This window comes from Cryptomeria japonica, chromosome 11, assembly GCF_030272615.1.
Source record: "Cryptomeria japonica chromosome 11, Sugi_1.0, whole genome shotgun sequence".
In the NCBI taxonomy this organism is placed as follows: domain Eukaryota; kingdom Viridiplantae; phylum Streptophyta; class Pinopsida; order Cupressales; family Cupressaceae; genus Cryptomeria; species Cryptomeria japonica.
The window spans coordinates 588507832-588517076 of NC_081415.1; the positions used below are offsets into that span (position 1 = coordinate 588507832).

The following is a 9245-nucleotide window of genomic DNA, read 5'->3' on the forward strand; positions in this document are numbered from 1 at the left end:
ACAATTAGTTGGTTTTATGTCAAATCAAAATGTACCGACCGACCGTTGAAGTGCTAACTAATCTCAGACCAGGAGAGATGGCAATCCTTCGGATGATTTTTGGCGATCATAAATGGTTGACGAAAATGGATATTAATCAACATCACCATTTGCTGGACTATTCATCGGACGGTTACAGTCTCTGTGTCAATGTAGGAACACTACCATTTTCAAAATTTGAACCAGATTTTTAAACCTTCCTCTTTTGCTAACCTTCATTAATGCTTGATTATGATTAACATTGTAATTTTCTTCATCTTCTTTCGTCTTTCAGTTTTGGATTTTAGTCCATACACTAACAGTGTTGTTTTTTCTTAAAAGCAGCATTGAAATATCTAAGAATGCATTAAATATCTAAGAATTCATCCTACACCAACCAGTCTGTGATTCTTCTCGCTGCTATTGACAAAGCCTGCAGAAGGTGTTCACCTTGGCTGTTGTCGTCCAAAATTTTATATTAGATGTATGCGACTTTCAGAATTATATAGTCGGTTTCCTTCCGAATTAATGGCAGTTAATGCTATTCCTCAGGTCAGCTCATAAGGAAAACAAGTATTTGTTCATCACATTAGCAACTGCATCTTGAACGACCCTATATACTATTTTTACTAGATAAAAAAGTAGTAGTAGAAATATCTATGTAGGAATGGGGAAGTAGAACTACTGACTAGAGATCCCCATTGATTTCATATTTATGCCTGTAAATATACAAAATGAAAAAGTTCAGGAGTACCTGACTGATTTAATCTTTGATTTGAATAATCTGAGAACACAGTTTGGGCTCCTGTTTGCAAAACGTATTTGAACTCGAAGTTAAGCCAACTGAGAGAAGAAATTAAGAACACGTAATTATTAGTATAATCAACATTAGCAATAATTGATGTCATTTTTGGCGTTGATCATCGCTGGTCTTGTCCTGTTGTTGCTGCCGATCATGATAATAATGATGTTGATAGTCTGGGTGGTTGAGGGATCTCCATGCAGTCATGACAGGGGCAAAGATTCCAATTTGGCCTTCGTGGAAGATATTGTTTTGTTGATGAGAAGGAGGTGCCTGGTGTAGGGAAGGCAGGGGCAGGTAGCTAGAATGCCCAGTGGTCGGCAGTTCGAATCCCATACAGGCACCGGACATATTGATTCTCGGTACCATTTGCGCTTGCAGAGGCGTACTCAAGCAAGGACTGGAACAAGCTGCGAGATTTCCGGGTCCTGACTGTAGTGCCTGAGTATCCTCACTCTCGCTGTGGTTCTTACTTCTATATGCCCAGGTTTGAGGCACAGATAAATGTCTTGAACTCGCCCACATGCTTTGCCCCTCTGGCGATTCCCTTTGCTCAATGAAGCCAAGCGAAGCCAAGTCTGTGACTTGTTTTCTTTTCCGAAGCTCCTGCTGGACATATCCCTCGCTGCTAAACCCTGAATCTCCATCCAGCAACGCCATTGTTACGGCAGGGGTTTGAATCTCGGCTGCACCGCTGAATGCAGTGTTGCAGGCCGAGCTTCCACGCAGTGAGCCGGCTATGGCCGCCGCCGAGGCTGGAAGCGTTCCTGTGCCGGTGGCGGCGATAATGGAGGGTTCCGCCTGCTGTAGCAGCCACTGAATAGTTTCTCCGTCTGATTTGTGGCCGAGCTCTCTGGTGAGCTGAAAAATTCTGGCAGCGCATGTCGCCGGCATGCGAATTCGCCGTCCTCGCCCCTCCACTTTGGTGTGCCTGTCCTTGCTCGAAGATCTCTTTAAAGCATTCTTCATATTACTTCCTGCAAATGAAGGAATCGCAGGGGTAATGATCTGTGTATTGCTGGCTGAATCTACTCTCACCATACCTGTGCTCTGGTTCGGCTCTTGTGCTGCTCTAACCACAGCCTCTACATAAGATTCTCCAGCTCCTGACAAATTTACTTTTTCCATAATAACTCAACCGTGTGAATTAGCCATGTCAGAAATATCAAAGAATAAATCAGATTGAAAACAGCGTCCAGTGCAAATTAATAGCCCGGTGATTACTATTATTACCCCAAAGGATGTGGTGAGAAAAGTGAGAAAAGAAGCCGAAGGATTTGTGTGATTTTCCATCACCAAGCTGCTTAGGTTACAATATATTTCTGCAGTCGAAATACAAATACAGTGCCTTCATATCCATAACCATTAGAGTACCTCATATTTATTGATGGTACTGCGCTTCCTGTCTGAAATGAATCGGGCCACACGTGCGGTTCTCCACCCCCTCTGCACAGTCCTTCAAAGGGCCACTCCTGAACCCCACCATGAACACCACATTATATTTATCAAAAACAAAATATATAAAATTAATGGCTTGCTCTCATTGATAACAAGATAAGAAGAAGATAGGGCAAAGTATCAATGTTCAATGGCGGTGAGCGGGAACAGACAAAACCCGGGGATTCGATGATGAGCATCAACATAATTTATGGTGCTGATTTACTTGTATTTCCATTAAACAAATGCTTCTGGACCCACGCTGACGCCCTACTGACGCTGTATCTTCATTTCCAATCACTGTCATCAACTGTTCATGAATTCCTCCTTATATTACCGTTTTATTCACGCTTTTCTCCCGCGCACTGTAGAAGTTTTGGCTTTAGCTTTGGATTTTTAGGATTTACCTTGCCCTAAAACAAATCACACTCCGAATTATGAAATAACAAAGAAATAGATTCATTGATGGAAATAGTTGGCCAAAAACTTCTTTTCAAGCTGCTCATTGATTGCCCTAAAATCTGAAGTAAAGACAAAGGTCTCGAGAAAGAAACAACACCAAAAATCAAAGAAAATATAATAAATGTACTTGGATTACAGGAGGACGGTGTGTGAATACTATGATCAGCTTACATGCGTCTTGATTTGATGAATGTCGGTTTTGTAAACGATAATATTGGAATTCTGAATGCACGTGAACGAGAGGATGTACAAGGCAGGCGTGCGCAGTTAACAGATTGACCTTTCCACGTGTGTCGCCATTTCTTAGCTGCACAGTCAATGAAAACCTGTGCAGGTTTTCTGTTTCTTATTTAATTTTTCCCGGTACTCCAGTTAAAATGGCAAACTGCACTTAAATTTCATTCAGGTTCGCATTTCCCAGAAAAAGATTGCTTCATCACTTTGGCTATAATTTTGATATTGCCGTCCTGCAATGACATGTCTTTTCCATCTTTGTCAACAGCTATTAGTGCTTCGCAACATGAAATCTACAGTTTATCCGGTAACAAAGTTTATTTATCTCTCACAAACAGCTAAAATCGCCTAACGAGGCTCAAATTTCCTGTCAGATATTTAATGTAATATGATATTTCTGCACTTAACTGTGTGAAAACTTTAAATGTCAGATCTTTTCTACAGGACAGGCTTTCATGCATTCCAAGCTCCCTGGCACGAATCTGCACTCTACACCTCCCGAAATTCACAAACAAGCATATAATATCCTCATAAAAAAATTTCCTGCTAACATTCTTAGTAATTTAATCAGAAGAAAGGGAAAATACAGATTTTTTAGAAAAAATATGTATCAGAGCCCTAATGTCCGTGGCAGAGCTCGAATTCCCTAATAAATGTAACAGCAACTTTTCTGTGCCTATTTTAAAGACTCTGAAACAGATCAGTAATGTTTATTGTGTTTCTCAGACAGATACTCTGGTACACTGATACTCATAATTCTGCTCACTTCCACTTCCGTACTGGTAAATTTTGGTAAGTAACCTTCAATTTTTACTTTCGTTTCAATCAATGCTGTAAAAGAATTCATAGTCATTCCTTCCATGCGTAACTGTAAATCTCCTGTGATTATTGCATTTCCCGCAGACAAAAGAAATTTACAGCTGAGCTAAAAGGATAAAAAAATAAAATCAGATCTTTTTCTAACCTCTGAAAACCCCAGATGCAGACGAAATATGCTACTGAAATGCCATGATTATGTTGGCACAGGTGCGGGTCCCACTTTCAATGGCATCTTTTTCTGTCTTCTCACGCCGACGGGAAATGATTTGCGGTATAATTCAAAGCGTAACGGAAAAAAAAAAAAAACAGGGAGCAGTTGATTTGAGCACTGAGCACATGCCATGTCATATCGAATATGTTCGTAAAGCCGACAACAAGTGAAAGTGGATTTCGAGGTTTTGACGCGTTTATACATATTAACGGTCTAATTCGTTTTAACCGTTGAAACCATGCTTGTTTTGTTTTGTTTGGTTTGGTAGGAGTGAGAAAGGAGAAACTCAATGGTGCACTGCCACGTGTCTTATAAGAGGCGACCAAGAACACAGACAAAGCGACAGGTCCAACCCTTCGATTAATCCGCAACGAGCGGGAAGAGCACGGTCTGACCTACGCGTGCCCGTTCAACAGGTCATCTTGTTTTGTACGTTGGATTTTATAACCGCTAGGCTACTCTGAGTTCGAACCCAAGGGTGAAGTCAAGAATTACTAATTAGGATTTTTGACCATTTGGTTTCATGCAATGTATTTTTCCCAGGTGTTTTAAGAACTTTAAATGGCAATGTTGAAAGAGCTTGTTTGGTACGTTGGATTTTATAACTATTATTAAAAGTTATAATTCAAGGATGTAAAGTCAAAGAATTTTCAATTAGGGTATTAGACAATGGTTTTATGTAATGCATTTTCTTAAATATTTAATGTTTTTTTAAAATAAATATGTTTAAAAAATTAAAAGTTTTAATGGTGGTTTTGTAAAAGTTTTTTTTAATAATATAGTGTTGGTAAACTTTTTAATGTGATCGGTGATGTTGGCATGATACATCTTTTGATTCCATGTGAAACATTTTTAACTTAAAGTTATAAAATTGTGAGGTCATAAATAGGGGACCTCATTCTCAATTATCAAAGCCGAGGCTCAAACCCACGAGCATATTTGATCTAGAAGGGCACAAGCCTGTGATCACAATGGACCAATAGGAGTTTGAATCTTGGCGGCCACAACAAGAAAACCACCACTTAACCAACATGCTATGGGAAGAACCCCAGTGGTTTTGTAAAAGTTGTTAGGATGGTTTTAAGAATATTACTTTGGGTTGATTGTTATATTTAATTAAATTAAAAATTTAATATTGTTTGATTCTTGTATATTATTAGTTCTTACCAATAGGCAAGATTATTTATGCATCCATTGGATGAAATTAATTTTTTTCATTGACCAATAATTTAGCAAATTTTTTTTTAAAAAATGGTGATGTGCAATTCTATAGTTCTAATATTTGTACATGTTTTAATGACTCAATAATTACTTATTCATTTTCCTATACCAGAGTTACTTTTTTTCTTGAGAGTTGCTTTATTTTTTCTTTTCTTTGAAGATAACTACTAATATTTTTAAAGTGTTTGCATTTATTTTATTTCATTGGCTATGCCTAGCATATTTATAGAGATTTTAATGCAATCTAATTTATCATTTTTAATTTTTAATTTGAAAATCTCCAAAGATAAATAAAATATGTACAAATCTAAGAAGATCTACATAAATCTTATCTTTCTAGATGCAGCGAAATACAAGAATCTAGAAAAATCTTATCTTACTCAATGCAGGAAGTACATGGGCAAATAGATCCAATCGAATGCACATATTTGTTTTACCAATGTTGACAAATGTGGACAAATCTTATCCCATTAAATGCATATTGAATAAGGCTGAGGAAAAAATAATGATCATGTATGTTCTCAATTTATACATGTAGTTTAATTAATTTGATAGTGTAAAGCGGAAAAATCGCGATCGAACCCTAGTTGTTCTCCCCTCTTCCGACTCCGAGGAGAGAGAAGGGAGGTTCGCTAGGATTCGATGGTTTTTCACTTAGGGGAGAGACTTTACATTCAAAAGAGGGGTTGAAACTCATAAGATCCAATCCCACACAATGTAAGATTGGATGCTAAATGAATTTCAAGGGTTAGGAAAGCAAGGCTACCCTCTTTCGTAAAGAATGTTGTTAAGGAAATTAAGCTAAGCATGCATAGAAAGTCATAAAGATTCGCTTATAAACTGAGTTCGGGTTATAGGATGAAGCTGCGGACCTGGAATTAGCAGTAAAATGTCGATACGGTGCTGTCCTGCAAATTTGAGCAAAAGTTGTCGGGACGATGGCGCCCGGTGCCACGGTCCTCCGAAAAATCCGCGAAACGAAGGGGGATCTGTTCGTCTCTGCACAAGGATTCCAGATCTTCAATTTCAGCCGCGTACCTGCAACCTACACACAGAAAAGCGAAGACGATTGGGGGGTTAGGGATTAGGGGTTTGCCTTTAGGTCAAACCCCGGTTTTGGAATTAACCAAGAAATGAGCAAGAGCTGTAAATGTAAATGACTGTAAAACAAGTACTAATACCTTGTTCTAAGGATGTTTGTATCCTTATGTGCGAAGGTTTAGATGTTGTATGTTGTATGTTGTAGCATGTAGTATGTGATCTCCTCTTCAATGGTTGAATCCTTGTCTTGAATGCAACACTTAGCCTTGAATGGAGACTTAGAAGGAATGCTTGAATGCTTGAATGCTTGAGTATAATTTCCACGCTTTGTACACATATCCTCTTCATCCAAATGAGAGAGAAAAATGTAGTTTATATACTTGTCATTTAGGGCTGATAGACTGATTTTCCCGACCTTAGGCCGACCAGGAAAGTTAATTTCCAATTTGCAAACAAAAAGACCTGAGACCCCTTAGGAGACCGGGCCCAAAATAGGACCCAGGGACCAGGGCGCTGGGCGCTCTGGTCCCACCTCCTGGGACAGCAGGGTGCAAGGAGGTTCAGGCCAGGGTGCTTGAAAAATGTAGTTTTTGATGTCATGAACAAGTTTCGGGGTCTCCATTCAGGTTCAGTGTTGTGTCGCCATCGTGAAGACCGAAATGCAGTCGAAATTGCAAGTGTCACAATTTTAGGACGCTACAGATAGCAAGCAACAAATTGATATCATATGTGGGCACTAGGCATATTGATCTTAACAGATTGTGAGTTATATCTTTCCTATATCGTTGCATTTAACATATTACTTTCTGCATTAACTGTGTATGGTTTACTACTTCTTGAATCCATTCTTTGTTTCCTCTACTTCTTTCTTTTCAACAAATTGGACTTTCATATGTGGGATATTTCCTTTACTTCTTGGAGATCATGTCCTTTTCTCTAGTCTTCTTTCTTCCTTCTTACTTTTTCTACATAGGCATATTATGGTAGTAGTTTAGACTAATTTGGCTTGAACAAGGCTCGTCTCATTTCTATCTCAGGATATTTTTATTAACACTCTTCAAGAAAATTGTCATTGATGAATAAAATAGATGAAGAAGATAGTCATTAATATTTGGAATGATGTGTGATTCTAGATGAAAATAAAATGTACATGATTCATTATATGTAGCAATAAAGAAAACATATGAGACAAAAAAAGATAATGACAAAAAATAGTAAATGAAAAAAAGCACAAAGAATGGCAAAATACAAGTTAGCATTATGCAGTGATTAGTATTTTCCAATAAGAAGTGACGATTCATTATCATAAGGAAAAGTTGCAATTTTCTTAGTAAGTGGTAAACTTCACATTGAATATTCTTAACACATGCAATTCTTTGTAGTTAAGGGAAAAAATATGGTTTAATAAATATTAAAAAAAAGAAAATACTGATTATGGTTGTAGCAATTATTAATAAGGCAATAAAAAGTGTTTAAATAAAATATGAAGGATGTGATTAAGGGAAAGGTGGGAATACTTAAAAGCTATGTCTATTCAAAAGGGTATGACTCTTAGAAAATAAAGATATAAAAGGAGATGGAAAATAGGGGTTAGAGTGTGTGTTGAGCGAGATAAGTAATTATATCAAGCATATATACCAAATTGAGGGAGAGCAATACATGAAAAGATTATTTGAGATTTAATGAAGAGAATCCAAGGAGTTCATAGCAGATTTTTTTTTAAAGATTGTGACAATATCTTTGACGGATTTTTTATCAATTTATAACAAAATTGAAGAAGGAATTATTGTAGATTAAGAAAAGATTTATAACTATTGTGACTACATTTCGCATGAGGGGTTGATGCCTCTAAGTGAATGATGGGTTAGTGTCTTTAGTGAGTTGGTGCTTATGAATTGAATGAGGGGTTGGTGCCTCTAGAATTTGTAACAAGAAAAATAATACACCCAATATCTTTGTTGCGGTTTTCTCTCACAAGGGTTTCCACATAAATCTTTTTTCTATTGTGTTGCTTATCATTTTCTCATATGTGTTAATTTAGAATTAAATTATAGCTAAATTGGATAAGTTTTTAAAGGGTTAATTTTTTTTTTATCATACTGATTTAGCCCTCCTCTTAGTATAATTGTGTGCTCAACACTCTCTATATCTACTTGTAGTTAATAATTACAATTTTTACTTACATTTGATCCATATGTGATTTTTTTCTTTCGCTCATTGACTACAACTCTCCCAGACATCACCACATTCTTTGTTAGTTTCTTTGCTAAGGATTCCAATAATAGTAATCTACTTAATCATATCATTGAAACAAACAAACAAAAAAAAAATACTTGTGGGCATTTAAAATTATTATGCACTTGTTTTTTGTCACCTTAGTGGTAGCATTGCAAATAATATCAATAGTATTAATCTTGCCAATTGATATGACTTACTAGTAGTACACGGTCATTTTGGATTATTTCCATAGTAGAGAGCCTTAAATTCATTAGCAAGTTAATTAATTTGTCCTGCAATAGTATCATACACACACCTTGCCTCTTTTTATTATAGAACAATTGTAATGGAGAGTCTTCATGGTCTTTATATATCTTACTTTTTTTGTACACATGATTTGGCTCTATCTATCATAACTAAATTATAGTAAATGGCTTCCCAAATTTTGTTGAGCTAATAAAAAAGTAATTGCAAATATTTTTTACAATTCACATATTTCTATTTATCGAAATTTCTTGTATAATACAATAATGGTTTAGTAACAACAATATTAATGCAAACTTTTAGGGAGCAAATGCGATAAACAAGAACAATGATGTATCTTTGTTATTTGGATTGACACTATTTCCTATGTAAAACCATGTTTAGTACAAATTTAGTAAAAGAGTAAAAGAGTAAAAGTTTTAATGGTGGTTTTGTAAAAGTTAGTCTTTTTTAAATAATATAGTGTTGGTAAAGTTGTTAATGTGACTGGTGATGTTGGCATGACACATCTTTCAATCT

At 36.5% G+C, this 9245-nt stretch overlaps 1 protein-coding gene across 3 annotated transcripts; it reads right to left on the reverse strand.

Annotated features, from left to right (window-relative positions):
- Window positions 1-678: 678 nt before the first annotated feature.
- On the reverse strand, window positions 679-3192 carry LOC131040024 (transcription factor TCP9). Of its 3 annotated transcripts, none has more exons than XM_057972894.2 (2): window positions 2891-3192; window positions 679-2670 (listed from the first exon to the last, which is right to left on the reverse strand). In XM_057972894.2, the coding sequence occupies exon 2, from the start codon at window positions 1946-1948 to the stop codon at window positions 923-925; it is 1026 nt and encodes a 341-aa protein (XP_057828877.1). In that variant the 5' UTR covers window positions 1949-2670; window positions 2891-3192; the 3' UTR covers window positions 679-922. The 3 variants fall into 3 exon arrangements, with proteins under 3 accessions (XP_057828877.1, XP_057828879.1, XP_057828878.1); XM_057972896.2 differs by lacking the exon at window positions 2891-3192 and having other exon boundaries at window positions 679-1938; window positions 2195-2706; XM_057972895.2 differs by lacking the exon at window positions 2891-3192 and having other exon boundaries at window positions 679-1938; window positions 2054-2706.
- Window positions 3193-9245: the final 6053 nt, after the last annotated feature.